The sequence below is a fragment of the Hypomesus nipponensis genome, chromosome 2, assembly GCF_054491055.1.
Source record: "Hypomesus nipponensis isolate SF chromosome 2, ASM5449105v1, whole genome shotgun sequence".
NCBI lineage: Eukaryota > Metazoa > Chordata > Actinopteri > Osmeriformes > Osmeridae > Hypomesus > Hypomesus nipponensis.
The window spans coordinates 460,872-477,439 of record NC_140362.1 but is presented as its reverse complement, the minus strand read 5'-3'; the positions used below and the strand labels follow the sequence as shown (position 1 = coordinate 477,439).

Here is a 16,568-nt window from a genome sequence, read left to right as displayed (position 1 = left end):
AAGTGCTAGTCTACCTGGAGGAAAGCAAGCAACAATAATATAGTTCACAGCGAGTACAACTAGTTAAATCAGTTATAAGTAACCAACAAGAGCAGCAAGTCCCTTAATAATGGTCATTGTGTTCCTGGAGGAAATAAACTAACATCTGATTCAGCACATCTTTCTTAAGTGCTGGTGTAGTCCCGGAACAAGTGAGTCTTTAGCCTTTTCTTGAAGGTGGAGAGACAGTCAGTGACTCTGATAGAGGTGGGGAGATGATTCCACCATTGGTGGGCCAGACAGGAGAAGAGCTTGTTATTATATGTTTCATGTTATTCTAGAACTCTGAGTTGTAGAACACCAGTATTGTTCTAGAACTCCAGTGTTGTTATAAAACTCCCATGTTGTTCTAGTTCTCAAATATTGTTCTATAATTCCAGAATTTGTTGGAGTTTCCGGTTGTGAAGTGGGGAAACATGGAGGAGGTTCTAGTCATGTGTCAAAACATCCAAGCCTCAGAGCATGACCAGAACCAGAGGAAATCCACAGAAAAAGAAAAGAAAAAAACAGACCAATCCCAGTGGTGTTTTTTGTGTGTTTGCTCCTGGTTGTGTATTTTAGAGGATGGGGGGGGGGTCATCACTGGCCCTTGGGAGCCTCTCAGACCAGCACCAGCCTCCAAGCCTCTCAGCCCAGCCCCAGCCTCCAAGCCTCTCAGCCCAGCCCCAGCCTCCAAACCTCTCAGCCCAGCCTCCAAGCCTCTCAGCCCAGCCTCTAAAGCTCTCAGCCCAGCCTCAGCCTCCAAGCCTCTCAGCCCAGCCTCTAAAGCTCTCAGCCTAGCCCCAGCCTCCAAGCCTCTCAGCCCCAGCCTCCAAGCCTCTCAGCCCAGCCTCGGGCAGACTGCCCTGCTTGCTGATGTGGGAAAAAGCAGAGAAATTAAAAACTGTTTTCAAATCAGGCTGACTGTAGTTCTGTCCCATCTGGGTCTTGCTCAGCCCCTTACGACCACGAGGAATGTGTGCTATATGTGTGAGTCTGGCTGGGCGGTTGGGCTGTGGGGGTTAGAGCAGCTCTGAACAGCGTGCCTGTTTCCTAGGGCTGAAATGATTTGTCGACATTATCGACAACATCGAAAGTAAAACATTCTCACCAAATATTTATGTTATTGACTAGTTATTTGATTTCATACAAACTATTTTAAGGGCCTGCAATAACGCGATTTGATCAGTGTGCAGTAGCGCTAGACTTGTATGCAATCCAGTCGAGACAACATGGTGCTTACAAGAATGTCGGAGTGCAAACAAAGCCAAACTATCAGCGCTTAGCTGTCCTGCAGGGCAGACTAGCAGCGCTGCAGGGCGGAATAGCATCGCTTTGCTGTGCTGCAGGGCAGACTAGCAGCCCTGCAGGGCGGAATAGCATCACTTTGCTGTGCTGCAGGGCAGACTAGCAGCGCTGCAGGGCGGAATAGCATCGCTTTGCTGTGCTGCAGGGCAGACTAGCAGCGCTGCAGGGCGGAATAGCATCGCTTTGCTGTGCTGCAGGGCAGACTAGCAGCGCTGCAGGGCGGAATAGAAGCGCTTTGCTGTGCTGCAGGGCAGAATAGCAGCGCTTTGCTGTGCTGCAGGGCAGACTAGCAGCGCTATGCTGTGCTGCAGGGCGGAATTTGTTTTTCATGGGAGCACAACGTGCATGTTGGAGCATTTAAAGCGGAACCTAACCCTGTGTTTGTGGTCTCTAGCAGCAGGAACCTAACCCTGCGCTGATGGTCTATAGCAGCAGGAACCTGACCTTGTGTTGATGGTCTATAGCAGCAGGAACCTAACCCTGCGCTGATGGTCTATAGCAGCAGGAACCTGACCTTGTGTTGATGGTCTATAGCAGCAGGAACCTGACCTTGTGTTGATGGTCTATAGCAGCAGGAACCTAACCCTGCGCTGATGGTCTATAGCAGCAGGAACCTGACCTTGTGTTGATGGAACCCAGCAGGAGTTACGGCTGGAATACGTCTTTGCTGTGCTCTGCCAGACTCCTGAATGTTGAATTCACGCGTGGTCATTTGTCATGATGACGGCCCAGTCCGCTCGGGCACCTCTGGGAACACACTAGCTGGGGATCTACTATGGTCTGTTAGCACATGCCCGGCAACCTGGCAACATACAGAGGGGGAATTGAACCGGTGACCTCTGGATCTGTAGTCAAATGTTCTATACTTCTAAAGTATGGATAGAGGGAGCCAGGAGGGAGCCAGGAGGGAGCCAGGAGGGAGCCAGGAGGGAGCCAGGAGGGAGGCAGGAGGGAGGCAGGAGGGAGGCAGGAGGGAGGCAGGAGGGAGGCAGGAGGGAGGCAGGGAATATGCTGGAGGGGGGAAGGAGGGAGGCAGGGAGGCAGGCAGGGGAGAGGGAGCAAGGCAGGGGACAGGCAGGAGGGAGGAAGGAGGAAGGGGAGAGGGAGGGAGGCAGGGGAGAGGCAGGAGGGAGGCAGGGGAGAGGGAGGGAGGCAGGGGAGAAGAAGGAGAGAGACTGAGGGTTTGACAGGGTTTAGGGGTAGAGGAATGCTCTGGTGGGGAAGATCTATGGCAGGATTTTCATATGGCCATGTAAAAATAACACTGGTGACAGAGTAGAGCTGGACTCATGGTGAGCTCAGGACCAAGGCATGTGTCTCTTGACCCAGGCTGGGGCTTCTATATGCGGGGTTAGGGTTAGCCTGGCTTTAGGGTTAGGGTTAGGGTTAGGGTTAGCCTGGCTTTATCGGCGTTCTAGGGCTAACCCCAACCCCCATTTGCATCCATCAACAAACTCTAACTGCTTCTCACTGGCTAGATGGGTCACATGATCCTGAGTGGTGAAACAAGAGCCTAAATCAGAGATTCCCCTGCTGTAAAACCTCTGTCAATTCCACACACAGCCATGTGAGAGGACTGTCTCTTTGATTCCCTGACCTGCAATGTACAGGTGTGTTCACCATACACAGCCTCTGCTGCTCTGAGACGCTGGACAGATACACAGCCTCTGCTGCTCTGAGACGCTGGACAGGTACACAGCCTCTGCTGCTCTGAGACGCTGGACAGATCAGTAGGTACACAGTCTCTGCTGCTCTGAGACGCTGGACAGATCAGTAGGTACACAGTCTCTGCTGCTCTGAGACACTGGACAGACCAGGTATGGCACTGGAAGGTCCTGCTTCGTGCCAAGAGAGTCTCCTCTGGACCAGCCTCTCCTTCCTCTCCTCCTCTCTCCTCTTCCCTCTCTCATCTCTCCTCCTCTCTCCTCTTCCCTCACTCCTCCTGGAAACTCTACATCGTCTGCTATTAATTTCTGCTGCTTGTTGTCCCAGCTTGGGTGTGGGGTGGATATTACTGGATTGTCTGTTTTCTTAGAGTATACACACAGAGGAAAGTTGAAGTGGAGGGTGGGGCTTTGAGTAGGAGTTTGTGGTTGTGTGTGTGTGGGGAGGTTGTGTGGGGGAGGGGGGTGTAGTGGGAGTATGTGTTTGTGTGTTTGTTTGGGAGAGTTGTGTGTGGGGGGGATGTAGTGGGGGTGTGTGGTTGTGTGTGTGGGGGGGTATAGTGTGTGTGTGGTTGTGTTTGTGGTTGTGTGTGTCTCTGTGGGTGTGTGGGTGAGTGTGCATGGGTGTGTGTGTGTATGGGTGCGTGTGTGTGGTTGTGTGGTGGGTGTGTGTGTGTGGTGTGTGTATTCTTAGTTCTGGTCATTCTCAGGTGTTGGTCAAGTGGAGCAGGACTGCTCAGGACTTAAAAATTCAAATCTACCTGTACTTGTTACACATGGCAATACACCTGAGCCCTGAAACTTGAACTTGAATCCTTCAGTTTCTCCCTCACAAGGTTGGAGTCCTCGAGCTGGAACTGCTGCCGCGAGTATTTTTAGACATCGCAAGCCACCACTTACACATTTACTAGAACAATCCCAGATGGACTGCACATGTCCTGATGTCACTCAGTGTTTACCTTCCTCAGAAGTTGTCCAGATGGCTTCAAACTCACGGCGCCTAAAAAACACTTCAGTCACTTGGAATGATTTTTTCCTGGTATTTCACGTCATCACGGTGTCACCTGAACTCACAGTTCCTGAAGCTTCAGTCATCTTCAGCACTGGAAAACAAGAGCGAATTTTGCCCTGAAAGCTATCTTACAATGAAATAATACTGTATACATTTAGCAGATGCTTTTACCCTCAGCGATGTTCAGGGAGGGATCTAAACCTGCACTCGTCTGATCTTGAGCTAGCTATTCTACCACTGAGCTATACCCATCCCCATGTTCTACCACTGAGCTATACCCATCCCCATGTTCTACCACTGAGCTATACCCATCCCCATGTTCTACCACTGAGCAATACCCATCCCCATGTTCTACCACTGAGCTATACCCATCCCCATGTTCTACCACTGAGCTATACCCATCCCCCTGTTCTACCACTGAGCTATACCCATCCCCATGCTCTACCACTGAGCTATACCCATCCCCCTGTTCTACCACTGAGCTATACCCATCCCCATGCTCTACCACTGAGCTATACCCATCCCCATGTTCTACCACTGAGCTATACCCATCCCCATGCTCTACCACTGAGCTATACCCATCCCCATGTTCTACCACTGAGCTATACCCATCCCCATGCTCTACCACTGAGCTATACCCATCCCCATGTTCTACCACTGAGCTATACACATCCCCATGTTCTACCACTGAGCTATACCCATCCCCATGCTCTACCACTGAGTTATACCCATCCCCATGCTCTACCACTGAGCTATACCCATCCCCATGCTCTACCACTGAGCTATACCCATCCCCCTGTTCTACCACTGAGCTATACCCATCCCCATGTTCTACCACTGAGTTATACCCATCCCCATGCTCTACCACTGAGCTATACCCATCCCCATGTTCTACCACTGAGCTATACCCATCCCCATGTTCTACCACTGAGCTATACCCATCCCCATGCTCTACCACTGAGCTATACCCATCCCCATGTTCTACCACTGAGCTATACCCATCCCCATGTTCTACCACTGAGCTATACCCATCCCCATGTTCTACCACTGAGCTATACCCATCCCCATGTTCTACCACTGAGCAATACCCATCCCCATGTTCTACCACTGAGCTATACCCATCCCCATGTTCTACCACTGAGCTATACCCATCCCCCTGTTCTACCACTGAGCTATACCCATCCCCATGCTCTACCACTGAGCTATACCCATCCCCCTGTTCTACCACTGAGCTATACCCATCCCCATGCTCTACCACTGAGCTATACCCATCCCCATGTTCTACCACTGAGCTATACCCATCCCCATGCTCTACCACTGAGCTATACCCATCCCCATGTTCTACCACTGAGCTATACCCATCCCCATGCTCTACCACTGAGCTATACCCATCCCCATGTTCTACCACTGAGCTATACCCATCCCCATGTTCCACCACTGAGCTATACACATCCCCATGTTCTACCACTGAGCTATACCCATCCCCATGCTCTACCACTGAGTTATACCCATCCCCATGCTCTACCACTGAGCTATACCCATCCCCATGTTGTACCACTGAGCTATACCCATCCCCATGTTCTACCACTGAGCTATACCCATCCCCATGCTCTACCACTGAGCTATACCCATCCCCATGTTCTACCACTGAGCTATACCCATCCCCATGTTCTACCACTGAGCTATACCCATCCCCATGTTCTACCACTGAGCTATACCCATCCCCATGCTCTACCACTGAGCTATACCCATCCCCATGCTCTACCACTGAGCTATACCCATCCCCATGCTCTACCACTGAGCTATACCCATCCCCATGTTCTACCACTGAGCTATACCCATCCCCATGCTCTACCACTGAGCTATACCCATCCCCATGCTCTACCACTGAGCTATACCCATCCCCATGCTCTACCACTGAGCTATACCCATCCCCCTGTTCTACCACTGAGCTATACCCATCCCCATGCTCTACCACTGAGCTATACCCATCCCCCTGTTCTACCACTGAGCTATACCCATCCCCATGCTCTACCACTGAGCTATACCCATCCCCATGCTCTACCACTGAGCTATACCCATCCCCATGCTCTACCACTGAGCTATACCCATCCCCATGTTCTACCACTGAGCTATACCCATCCCCATGTTCTACCACTGAGCTATACCCATCCCCATGTTCTACCACTGAGCTATACCCATCCCCATGCTCTACCACTGAGCTATACCCATCCCCATGTTCTACCACTGAGCTATACCCATCCCCATGCTCTACCACTGAGCTATACCCATCCCCCTGTTCTACCACTGAGCTATACCCATCCCCATGCTCTACCACTGAGCTATACCCATCCCCATGTTCTACCACTGAGCTATACCCATCCCCATGCTCTACCACTGAGCTATACCCATCCCCATGTTCTACCACTGAGCTATACCCATCCCCATGCTCTACCACTGAGCTATACCCATCCCCATGTTCTACCACTGAGCTATACCCATCCCCATGCTCTACCACTGAGCTATACCCATCCCCATGTTCTACCACTGAGCTATACCCATCCCCATGCTCTACCACTGAGCTATACCCATCCCCATGTTCTACCACTGAGCTATACCCATCCCCATGTTCTACCACTGAGCTATACCCATCCCCATGTTCTACCACTGAGCTATACCCATCCCCATGTTCTACCACTGAGCTATACCCATCCCCATGTTCTACCACTGAGCCGTACCCATCCCCATGCTCTACCACTGAGCTATACCCATCCCCATGCTCTACCACTGAGCTATACCCATCCCCATGTTCTACCACTGAGCTATACCCATCCCCATGCTCTACCACTGAGCTATACCCATCCCCCTGTTCTACCACTGAGCTATACCCATCCCCATGTTCTACCACTGAGCTATACCCATCCCCATGTTCTACCACTGAGCTATACCCATCCCCATGTTCTACCACTGAGCCGTACCCATCCCCATGCTCTACCACTGAGCTATACCCATCCCCATGTTCTACCCATACTGTATTATCACTCTCCTCCTGTGTAGTACTTACTGTGTGCAGGGCTTCAGCAGAGTGAAGTACTCTGAACATTCATGGTCCTGCTTGTTGAATCACCTGATTAACCCTTAGTTGACCTTGTCTTGTGGTCCAGGCAGAGACAGAGAGGGGCTCTGTCTTTGGTCAGTGGCGAAAATCATTGTCATTGTAATATGTTACATGTATATTATAAATATGATTTAAATGCGATTATGTTTACAGTGATTTATTTGGGGGGACAAATCATATTTTTCCCAGGATGGGGGGGGTCGTGTGTCCTCTGTCCCCCCCGGGATTTCCGCCTATGGGTCAGCAGGATAGAGGCAGCATGGAGCCAGCATGGAGCCAGCATGGAGGCAGCATGGAGGCAGCGTGGAGGCAGCATGGAGGCAGGATGGAGCCAGTGTCTGGGAACGAGGCAGCCGTAAAGCTCTCATCATCCTAACTGGTCTTGTGATGAAGAGATCTTCTATCTTCTAATCTGCTGTTCTGGCCCAACAACACTGGTCTTCAGAGTGTAATATTAGAGTGTCTAATTAGGGGCGTGAGGGGAGTGAGGCTGGGATCAGGACCCACAGTCACCAACTGTCCAGCTGGAATCTGCAGAGACAAGCCTCACATGCCTCCCTGGACAAATACCAGAAGAATTACTGAGATGAATGATGAATGAAAAGCCATCATAACAATATTATGTATATTAATTATACATAATTAATACTAATAACATAATAGTATGTTTTATTATTTCATAACATGTGACTAGGTGGAAGAGCAGAAGCACAGACAGTATGAGATACATTTCAGATTTAAAAAAACAATAATAAAAATACTGGCACGGTTGTTGAAGACGTTTTATTTCAATTTAAACATCCCGTCTTGGCAAGTACTGTGTCCATAAGATAAAAGGGTTTCATAAAACCTGCTGTTGCCTACAACGCTATCTCTGCCTTCATATTCGGAAAGTCAAGCCTGCTTCCTCCAGACACTTTTCACTGAGATGAAAAGACAAGCTCTAAACCTTCCCTTTTAACAGCTTCTTCACCAGCCCCAGGCGGTGAGGGGTCCATCTCCTCCTCAAGAGGTTTACAAGATGGGCAGGCTGCTGCTGTGAGGTTTACAAGATGGGCAGGCTGCTGCTGACCTGCAGGTGAAGAGTACCATACATGTGTCTCCAAAAGATTTTAACCAGGTTGACATACAGGAGTGGGGATTTGAACCTGCAACCTCTTGATCAGCAGTCAACTGCTCTAACCGCCAAGCTAAGCCACCCCCACGCCCTGGAGAGAGAGTGTGGTGAGAGAAACCTGGCAGGGAGGTGTGTGTCTGACCTCAAGATCAACACACACCTCCAACACACAATGTTATCATGTTGGGGCTGAGCTTGAGTCAACAGTAACAACAGTCTGACAAACCTGGGGTAGCAGAGATGATGCTGCTCTCTGTAGCTCTGGGCAGCAGAGATGATGCTGCTCTCTGTAGCTCTGGGGTGGCAGAGAGATCTGATCTAGCCCTAATCTCAGGGCTCCCTGAGGACCAACAGCAGCTGCTTTTTCACACATCTGCTCCCAAACTCTGAGTCACGGTGGAAACCAGAAGAATGAGAGAACAGGGAGCAGTCAAACGGAAGTGCCTCCAGTCTATAAGACAAAGAGCGGGAACTCAATTCTGCCCAGTTTTAGAAAGAACTAATGGGTACTTTACCAACGATATACGGTATAAGGAAATGTGTTCTTAAGGAAACTTTGTTTAATTCCGCCTAGATATTTGACAGACTAGATATTTGACAGACTAAGACATATTGAGTCCTGGGTGTAGATTTGTTTGCGGAGGTATCCAGACTCGTTTACTATTCAGATAGAATGGCTGCTTCCACTGTCAGTTGTACACGAGTCCTGCAAACAATAAAACATGTAATCTGGCTGAAGGATATAGCCTTCCATACTGCTCGGATTCCTAAACCCGCCAGCTGTTTAGTCTGAGAATTCCGTTCAGATTTTCTAAAGTCAATGTGTTAATTTTCGGTCAGTAGTTTTTAGACGAAATCTAGTGAAATCTTCAGCACTTTCAGCCCACTGCCAACCAATCATGCCAAGCAATGTTTTTCTCTCTCACTGTATCTGTCTCTCCCCCCCCCTCTCTCTCTCTCTCTCTTTCTCTCTCTCTCTCTCTCTCTCTCTCTCTCTCTCTCTCTCTCTCCCTCTCTCTCTTTCCCAATATCGGGGCGGGATCTTGTGACTCACTAGCAACTTCCGAGGCAGAGTTGGACAAAAGTAACCGGTAGATCGCGTCGCTCTTCGTCAGTCACTCACCGAGTTTGACTACGGTGAACACGGAACACTAAAGTTGTGCCTCCAGCGCTGAAGTAGAGACGTGCGGACCAGCTGCAATCCCTACATCCCTCTAATGTCGAGCGACAGAGAGCGAGAGGTGGCGGGGTTCGACTGTCAGGTTGCAAAGGTGAATTCAACCGCAGATATAACTTCTGGTAAGCGCATTATACAACATAAAGGCTTATTTTTCTTCAAGCGTCCTGATCATTTTGGTGCCACTTACCCACTTTCCTTTTTCTCGAAATTGTACTAAACCTTCATAAATGTTTCACCCTTAAGTACGCCCATCTTGCTTGATAAATATGTATAGACTTCAAAAGTATTTAAGGTTATAAATCATTGAAATGTACAACTGTATTTACCTACTCAGATCCTTCATGTTTGATTCAGTAATGGAAAAATTGACTGGAGTGAAATGAACTGTCCATATAAATTAATGAACAGTGTATGAATGCGGTATTAATGTTGGAACAAGGAAAAAGTTGGTCAAATTGGTCTTGGTGGTCAGGGAGACTAACATGCTTTGTGTTTCTGACAACGCAACAGTGTATGCATATAATATATATAAGCTCAAACAAGTTGTTGTTTGCCAGTCACTTAGAAGTGAGTCATTTACGGAGTGCATGTCATAACTCCTTTTAATTCATTTAAAGTCTGTGTTTGTAATTGTATGAAGTCAGTGGATTCTTCAGTATGTAATGTAAGTGTCCATGTGCCGTTGTGGTCTTAGTCAGTCACATTCCTGCTTTCTTTGTGATACATGAAACACACAGGAGCGGACAGAGCTGGGCGTCTCTGCCCCCGCAACACGCTCCACTTACTCTGAGAGAAAATATGACAACTCAGTGATGATACACTCAGCTGAGGGCTTGGAGGCAGGAGTTAAAACCAGAGAGGAAGAAGGACTACTTCCTGTCAGCTGTGATGAGGCTGGGCTCTGCAGGTTCAGCAGAAAGCCCTCATTATATCATCCCTTGTGGAATGAAGTGATATGTTACTGTGCTCCTACATGTGTAATTGTGTCCACTTATTCCATCAACAACAGCAATAACATGTTCAAGTAGACATCACATCCAGTAAGCCATGGAACACCCAGGAGTGTATTTAGCGTGTGTGCTAGCCTGGCGGCTGGTGACTTTGGGGGGCCAGTGAGCCGTCATAGTGTCACAGTTTAGTGTCCATCTCAGCAGTCCCAGAGGCTGACGGGCGTCTGAGGTGTGTGTGAGGTGTGTGTGAGGTGTGTGTGAGGTGTGTTTTGAAGGTGTGTGTTGCTGCTCCTGCTGGTCTCAGGAGAAAGGCTGTCTGCAGCTGCTGCAGGAGTCATCAGCCCGGTCAGGATTCACACACAGGTCCCCTAATCCTATATGGACATCATCTAATTTGGTATGAAGAAACCAACAGTATTTTTCAATGATTGTTACTGGCATGTCAGCACCTGATTGAATTAGAATAGATTGATTCAATTAGAGGTCATTCAGATTGGCTGAATTGTGTTTTGTCTAAAGCTGTTTACAGAGGGCTTAGCTAGTCTCTGAAGGGCTGTGGTGAGGAGAGGAACTTATACACCTCCTTCCCTTTCTCTCTCTCTCTCAATCTCTCTCCCTGTCTCTCCCCATCTCTCCCCCTCTCTCTGACTCTCTCTCTCTGACTCTCTCTCTCTCTCTCTCCCCCACCACAACAGCCTCCTCCTATGAAGGCTTGTCTGGGCGACTCCAGTATGAGCAGTTTTTCATGTTAACAGTGTCCTGCTGCAAGCAGGGAACCATATAAGGCTGCAGCTGGAGGCTTGGCGTCGTCCTGGCAGGTCTGGGGTGGAGGAGCATCTCAGCATCACTCCCCTCTGCATCTCAGCATCACCCCCCTCTGCATCTCAGCATCACTCCCCTCTGCATCTCAGCATCACTCCCCTCTGCATCTCAGCATCACTCCCCTCTGCATCTCAGCATCACTCCCCTCTGCATCTCAGCATCACTCCCCTCTGCATCTCAGCATCACTCCCCTCTGCATCTCAGCATCACTCCCCTCTGCATCTCAGCATCACTCCCCTCTGCATCTCAGCATCACTCCCCTCTGCATCTCAGCATCACTCCCCTCTGCATCTCAGCATCACTCCCCTCTGCATCTCAGCATCACTCCCCTCTGCATCTCAGCATCACTCCCCTCTGCATCTCAGCATCACTCCCCTCTGCATCTCAGCATCACTCCCCTCTGCATCTCAGCATCACTCCCCTCTGCATCTCAGCATCACTCCCCTCTGCATCTCAGCATCACTCCCCTCTGCATCTCAGCATCACTCCCCTCTGCATCTCAGCATCACTCCCCTCTGCATCTCAGCATCACTCCCCTCTGCATCTCAGCATCACTCCCCTCTGCATCTCAGCATCACTCCTCTCTGCATCTCAGCATCACTCCCCTCTGCATCTCAGCATCACTCCCCTCTGCATCTCAGCATCACTCCCCTCTGCATCTCAGCATCACTCCCCTCTGCATCTCAGCATCACTCCCCTCTGCATCTCAGCATCACTCCCCTCTGCATCTCAGCATCACTCCCCTCTGAACCCTAACGGTGCGTTCACACTGCAGACTTTTTTACCGCTCTGCACCGCTGGCCTTCCCACAGTGCTCCACGCTCGGGGGCGTGTTAAAAAAGTTAATACAGAGTTGTAGTTCTCTAGTAAGGTCACTGTTGTAGTTTGTGTAAAACGGTGTCATGGACAAGTGCGCAGACTTGGGTTCATATATCTACAATAGCAATCATAATTGATATATAGGTGCTCCTGTCTTGATCAAAATACAGATTTTACACAACATGATGCAAGGAATCAGATACGCTGACGAGATGTTGCATGATCGTGTCAACTAGGCTATAGAGGGTTTTCACGGACGTCACATTCTGGGCAGTAACCCGGATGCGCGGCCATCTTGGAGGCACTCGATGTAAACAACTCAACGGAGTACAACGAAAATAACGTAAATTCTACACTCTTTGGTACAACTGTAGCCATGTCTAAACGACCAAAAAGGTCACCAAAACGTGTCCAAGATCCAAAGGCATACAGGGAAGGCCTTGGACCGCAAGAAAACCGTCGATATGTTGGGAAAATTTGATTTATTGGCGGTGCAGATCCCTACCAGTTAGCTCCCTCTTCTTGGATCTGTGACGACCCTGTGATTCTGCCTTCAGTCGAACATCCAGATATTGTGAACTACCTGGTTTTCTCGCCGAGCCCATATACAGCGGAAGACCTTAAAGCTTACAAAGGTTTGGAGGCCTACAACCAGATGGTGTGTGGATGGGTGAGGGAGATGCAGTACCAAGTCCTCAACGACCGTTGTGTTGTGAAGGCCAAAGTAAGTAATGCAATAGCGTCTTAAATCAACCTAACCATAACTGTATGATATCATTGCAATACTCAAGGTGTAGCCAAGTGACACTCAATTGTGTTTTTCTTTTCATTTCAAAGACCCCCAGTTTGCTATGTACACTGTACACTATCTGAGTTAGTTTCATAAGATAAGATAAGCCTACATGTTATTATCTTGGACACGTTTTGGTGACCTTTTCGGTCATTTAGACATGGCTACAGTTGTACCAAAGAGTGTAGAATTAACGTTATTTTCGCTGTACTCCGTTGAGTTGTTTACATCGAGTGCCTCCAAGATGGCCGCGCATCCGGGTTACTGCCCAGAATGTGACGTCCGTGAAAACCCTAGGCTACAGTACTGTACAGAACTTCAAACATTTTTTCCAGTAACATTCGCTCGGTTATGGCCACTACACATTTTCTGTATGGCTAGCGAGTGACTGCCAACCAGCATTTCAACGTTGAATGTCAATCGTGTGCTGGGTAAACTAGACTACTGTAGCTAGACTAGTAGTATGCGGCTAGCACAGAAGAAAGCTAAGTTACGTACTGTAGCTAGCTAAAGTGACGAGACTGAATTTAACACACCAGGGACATCGACAACCTCGGCAACCCTGTGCCAGTTATACATGTTTTGTTAACGTCTCTTTAATCGTACAGAGGCGTATAAAACAAGACTGAGTGCGTAGACACACATACGATGAGTTGCTCTTCCATCTTAAACTTGTCAAACTTAGAAATGTTTACCATGACAAACAGTTGCTACGTTACAAGAAACAAGAAACCAACCCGATTGGCCAACGCTAGCGTTTTCACGCTTTTCATTTACATAAAGTTGAGAAAATCCAACTTTCGCCGCCCCGCTCGCCTTCCCACAATGCCCTACGCGGGCGTCAACGCCTGGTTTCATTGAAAATGAATGGGAAGCCGACGCCCCGCTCTGCCCGCCCCGCTGCAGTGTGAACGCACCGTTAGTGCGGTCAGACTGTCCCACCCTCCTGAAGGGTTGCCAGGTTTCTTGTAAGGTGTGTGTGTGTGGTGTGTGTGACCAGCTCAGTGGCTGGGTCTCTTCCCAGCATGCAGCAGTGATTCTGACACTCTTCCCAGCATGCAGCAGTGATTCTGACACTTCCCAGCATGCAGCAGTGATTCTGACACACAGATGAACATGAGAAACAGCAGAACATGTTTATGAACATCTACATGTTTATTGCTGCATGTCTCTGAGGATTAACGAGGTGGTGAGTCCAGGGGGAACACCCCCCCCAGGGGGAACACCCCCCCCCCAGGGGAACACCCCCCCCCCCCCCAGGGGGAACACCCCCCCCCAGGGGGAACACCCCCCCCCAGGGGGAACCCCCCCCAGGGGGAACCCCCCCCCCAGGGGAACACCCCCCCCCCCAGGGGGAACACCCCCCCCCCCAGGGGAACACCCCCCCCCCCAGGGGGAACACCCCCCCCCAGGCCCCAGAGAACCATCAACAAACGCTGACGTGGAAGCTTGGTAGCAAACCTTCACTACGCAGACACACACACATATAGTACACACACACATATAGTACACGCACACACATATAGTACACACATATACACACACATTAACATACACACACACACAGATACACACACACGTTAACACACACTGAAGGGTTTCCCTCTTCCTCTCTTTGTTTCTGCTGCAGCTTGGAGTCCTCCTTTTTGTGTGTTTTAATGTGTTTGTACAAGTTGGTGGTGTTGCCATAGTAGCAAATAGCCTTCCAACGCACATTGCAGTTTGCAAGGTTTTAATTTACCGCCGTAAAATAATTGTACACAAACATTCCTCTTTCTTTCTGCCATCATGACACCTCTCACTCATGTACTGAGGGTATTCTCTGGCTTGTGCTTGATGCCCTGACATCACCAAACTGAGCAGAGGAGGAGGAGCATGGTGTGCATACCAGACTGGAGAGCCACAGGCTTCAACGCTCATTTGAAACTTTACATTTCATTCTAAATAAATAAAATCACTGAGATAAATATCTGTATCTATCAACATCAGTATCAAAAGTATTAATACTTCAGGATCGATCTGCTCACCCCCAGTGTCCACCATGGTTATCACAAAGGACTGAGCCTGCTGAGTCTCCACCAGGCTCTCTCTCTCTCTCTCTCTCTCTCTCTGTCTGTCTCTATGTCTATCTCTCTCTCTCTCTCTGTCTCTCTCTCTCTGTCTGTCTCTATCTCTCTCTCTCTCTCTCTCTCTCTCTCTCTCTCTCTGTCTGTCTGTCTGTCTGTCTGTCTGTCTGTCTGTCTGTCTGTCTGTCTGTCTCTCTCTCTCTCTCTCTCTCTCTGTCTCTCTCTCTCTCTCTCTCTCTCTCTCTCTCTCTCTCTCTCTCTCTCTATCCCCCTCAGCCCCAGCCCAAGTGGGAAACAGAACAGTCTTGATTACTCTAGTTTCCACATCTGCTAAGAATGAAGACGAATGATTGTGACATCATGGGAGATGAGAGGTAATCAGAGGAATGTGTGTGTGTAAGTGTAGGTCTGTAAGTGTGTGTGTGGTGTGTGTGGGTGTGTGGGCTCGTGTGTGGTGTGTGTGTGGTGTGTGTGGGTGTGTGGTGTGTGTGGTGTGTGTGTGGTATGATATGATATGAGATGATACTTGGGTGTGTCAACTGTCTTGCTTGATTATCTCCAAGTGTCTCTTTTGATTAGCTGCTTTAACAAGTTAAAACTCATCAGTGTTCCTCAGGGGGCAGATAGAACTGTGAGTGTATGTGTTTGCATTTATTTGTGTGAATGTGTGTATGTGTGTGTGTGTGAGAGAGAGAGTTTACATACGGGTGTGTGTGTGTTTGCATGTGTGTTATTGTTAATCAAAAGTCTCCTATCACTGTTATGGCTTTAATGACCCCAGATGCCGCTGGAAGAGCTGTTTTGACTGGCGGGTTCAAGGACTGCTGTTAGTTGCTGGTAGTGATGGATCTGTGCAGGCTGTGTGTCTGTGTGTCTGTGTGTCTGTGCAGGCTGTGTGTCTGTGTGTCTGTGCAGGCTGTGTGTCTGTGTGTCTGTGTGTCTGTGCAGGCTGTGTGTCTGTGTGTCTGTGCAGGCTGTGTGTCTGTGTGTCTTGGCTGGCTGTGTGTCTGTGTGTCTGTGCTGGCTGTGTGTCTGTGCAGGCTGTGTGTCTGTGTGTCTGTGCTGGCTGTGTGTCTGTGTGTCTGTGTGTCTGTGCAGGCTGTGTGTCTGTGTGTCTGTGTGTCTGTGCAGGCTGTGTGTCTGTGTGTCTGTGCAGGCTGTGTGTCTGTGTGTCTGTGCTAGTTGTGTGTCTGTGCAGGCTGTGTGTCTGTGCAGGCTGTGTGTCTGTGTGTGTGTGTGTCTGTGCAGGCTGTGTGTGTGTGTGTCTGTGCAGGCTGTGTGTCTGTGCTGGCTGTGTGTCTGTGCTGGCTGTGTGTGTGTGTGTCTGTGCAGGCTGTGTGTCTGTGCTGGCTGTGTGTCTGTGTGTCTGTGCTAGTTGTGTGTCATCGCAGGCTGTGTGTCTGTGTGTCTGTGCTAGTTGTGTGTCTGTGCAGGCTGTGTGTCTGTGTGTTTGTGTGTCTGTGCAGGCTGTGTGTCTGTGCTGGCTGTGTCTGTGCTGGCTGTGTGTCTGTGCTGGCTGCGCAGCTGTTGATTGAGCTGTTTGCTGTTGCTGCAGAGTAAACACTGTCAGGTCCACACAGGATTACAAAGTTACACCATCAAGAATGTAGCTCCTTATCAGGAAAATATACACAGTTCTCTCTCTCTCTGCCCTTCTGGATGTCTCTGTCTGTCTCTATCTCTCTCTCTCTGAAAATCATCTCC

The 16,568-nt window shown here is 49.3% G+C and overlaps 1 protein-coding gene across 1 annotated transcript in view; it reads left to right on the top strand.

Annotated features, from left to right (window-relative positions):
* The first annotated feature begins 9,336 nt into the window (after nucleotides 1–9,336).
* fhl3a (four and a half LIM domains 3a) overlaps nucleotides 9,337–16,568 on the top strand; it is a 32,791-nt gene continuing 25,559 nt past the window's right edge. Inside the window, exon 1 of the mRNA XM_084702164.1 lies at nucleotides 9,337–9,536. Within this exon, the coding sequence (XP_084558290.1) occupies nucleotides 9,455–9,536 (82 nt within the window). The 5' untranslated portion in view covers nucleotides 9,337–9,454. The remainder of the gene's footprint in view (nucleotides 9,537–16,568) is intronic.